The sequence below is a fragment of the Branchiostoma belcheri genome, unplaced genomic scaffold, assembly GCF_001625305.1.
Source record: "Branchiostoma belcheri isolate BF01 breed outbred unplaced genomic scaffold, Haploidv18h27 scaffold284, whole genome shotgun sequence".
Classification (NCBI taxonomy): Eukaryota; Metazoa; Chordata; class Leptocardii; order Amphioxiformes; family Branchiostomatidae; genus Branchiostoma; species Branchiostoma belcheri.
Window position 1 is genome coordinate 195,154 of NW_017803892.1, and position 2,588 is coordinate 197,741.

General features: G+C 40.4%; 1 protein-coding gene across 1 annotated transcript in view; it reads left to right on the plus strand.

The window, feature by feature from the left end:
• LOC109472827 (arylsulfatase B-like) overlaps positions 1 to 1,338 on the plus strand; it is a 16,732-nt gene extending 15,394 nt beyond the window's left edge. The window contains exon 3 of the mRNA XM_019772686.1: positions 1,091 to 1,338. Within this exon, the coding sequence (XP_019628245.1) occupies positions 1,091 to 1,256 (166 nt within the window). The 3' untranslated portion in view covers positions 1,257 to 1,338. The remainder of the gene's footprint in view (positions 1 to 1,090) is intronic.
• The last annotated feature ends 1,250 nt before the right edge of the window (positions 1,339 to 2,588 follow it).

Consider the following 2,588-nt stretch of genomic DNA (forward strand, 5'->3'; position numbering starts at 1 on the left):
CTGACACACTTCATACTTCCTTTCTAATGATTCTTGCAGTAATGTAGAGGCGAACTAATTGAAACCGATCCGTAAAATACCCGGGCCCCGGCGCGTCCGTATGTACCTGGGCGGGCGGACAGTGCTCCCAGCACCGTGGGGATACCTGGAGCCTACGGTGGTCTGAATGTAGTGGGCTTGTTAGATAATGACAATGAACTTTATTGCATATCCACGCCCTACATGGGCCTAATGCACTAAGCTGGATAACATTAGGTACAGGTATAGAGGTAACAAGTGTTATACTTCTGTGTTGTAACTATAGGTACAGGTATAGAAGAAACAAGTAGTTATACTTCTGTGCTATAACTATAGGTACAGGTATATAAGTAACAAGTGTTATACTTCTGTGCTACGTCTCTAACTACAGGATCTATCTACATGATCTCCTCCTTTCCCGTTAGTGTTTTAAGGTATACTGCTTTCTAATACCCTTCTAATTGTTGATATCTTGTATCGCGTGAAGATAATTATCTGGCAGTATTACGTTCTACATCCGGGATATTACATATATGCTGATTACCGCCGTGTCAAAAGCTACATCTTGCGATCTTTAAGTAAATAGCATATTGCTATGTTAAATCAACATAATGTGCGTATAATTAAATAAAGCTATTGTTTGATTAAGACAATTTGAGGCTTTTGTTGGCAGATTTGCTACCATATAACAATAATGTAACTATGATCTTGAAGTATAGCACCGCAATAGAAAGTGTATAAACGTAGTACACAGCAAGTTGACATGTCAACAGTGACATCTAGCGACATGTAGCGAAAATGGTAAGAAAAAATACATCAGTAGTGCTCACATTTTAAACGCTTCTTTCTTAAGTCTTCCATAATCTTGTGCTTGCAAACCCTTAGAAGTACGCCACAAGATGTAATAATCGTAAGGCAGGACGAAAAAGACCTAGGACGTCAGTCTAAGTACTAGTAGACACAATCGCTACAATTCTTGACAGTCTTATTTTCTTCCCATTGTTCTAGCTACACTTTTTCAAACCCTGTCAAAACGAATCCACAACAAAGTAAATGTATTTTTTCAATGCAGGTGGCATCTTGGTTTCTGCAACTGGAACTACACTCCCACCTATCGCGGGTTTGACTCTTTCTGTGGCTTCTACAATGGGCAGGATGACTACTACAAGCATACTGTTCGTAAGTGCCACTTCGACCTAGAAAAATGTTGTTCTTCCGGTTTTCCCGACCAATCCTAACAAAAACCGCGCCGACCAGAGACGTTTTTATCGACTGCTGGTTACGCTATAAGATTTTCGATCTGATATGTGAATTTTAGACCCCATAGATTATAAAAAAACGACATTCGACGTATTTTTAGGCATTTTTTTTCTTAAAAAAAGTGAAACGAATTGTGAAATATTGTCATGACACATTGTTCTCTATTTGTTGGACCATCTTTGGCGAAATTTAAAATACTTATAAAGAAGAAAATCTCGTACGTAAAGACCCTATCTTTTTTAGGAATGAAACCGGTAACGCAACATCAATTTTCCTAGGCTACACTTACATACATACATACATACATACATATAAACTTACTAAGTAAACACGTAACGATAACAAAAATTTTGAAATATCATATTTCAAACTTCATAATATACAGGATAGGATGAAAAAAGTAAATATATATGGCAAACTTAGCTAATGAGCCAAGTCACAGTATGATGCTCTGTGGGTAACTGTAAAACTTATTTAAGGCCTTAAATTCGCCACATTGTACATGCGTACTTTATTTGCGAACTCTGCCGATTCCTTTAAATCTTTAATAGCAGCTTTACCGCTGTAACTGGATGTGTAAAAAGAGAAGAGTCTCTTTATCAGGGGTGCCAGAGTATACAGTGACATTTACGAAATACAGTACAATGGTATGATATAGTGCAATTTTACGGGATACAGTGCAATCATATTTACATGTAGTATAATTATATTTCAGTCCATACCATGGTATATATAGAATACAACACGGGGTATTCCGTATCGCCCGAGGTATCGGCCCGACCGCGGGTCGGATCGCCCGAGTGCCGCAGGCCGGAGGACGATCCGACTCGCGGGAGGGCCGGGACCGAGGGCGATGCGGAATACACCGTGTTGTATTTTATTTATGTCATACCCACCCAAGAAAACACGCCTTTCAATGTAAGATGAGCCAAAAGTTGGTGCCACTGAACCCTAAAATGCAACAACATCAATTCCAACGACCGGATTCTGTATTCGAATTTTCGAAAGGGGCGCACGCGGTTAGGGCGACACGCGTTCGAATCGTTTCATGGAAGCCATGGAAGCGTTCGATAACGGGTTCCGGACCGGGCCGTACCGTAACGTACGGCCCGGTCTGAAACCCGTTATCGAACGTTATCGCGGCCCGGGTATGATATAAGGATGAAATATATTGTGTTCTCTCATGTTTCTCCTCCTCCTCCAAACAGTCAAAGGGATTCAACTCTGCCATCATTCAGCCAAATGACTTGAAATTTGGCATGGAGGTTGAGTGGGCCAATACCCCCAGGCGTTTTTTTTTTTATTTTTTT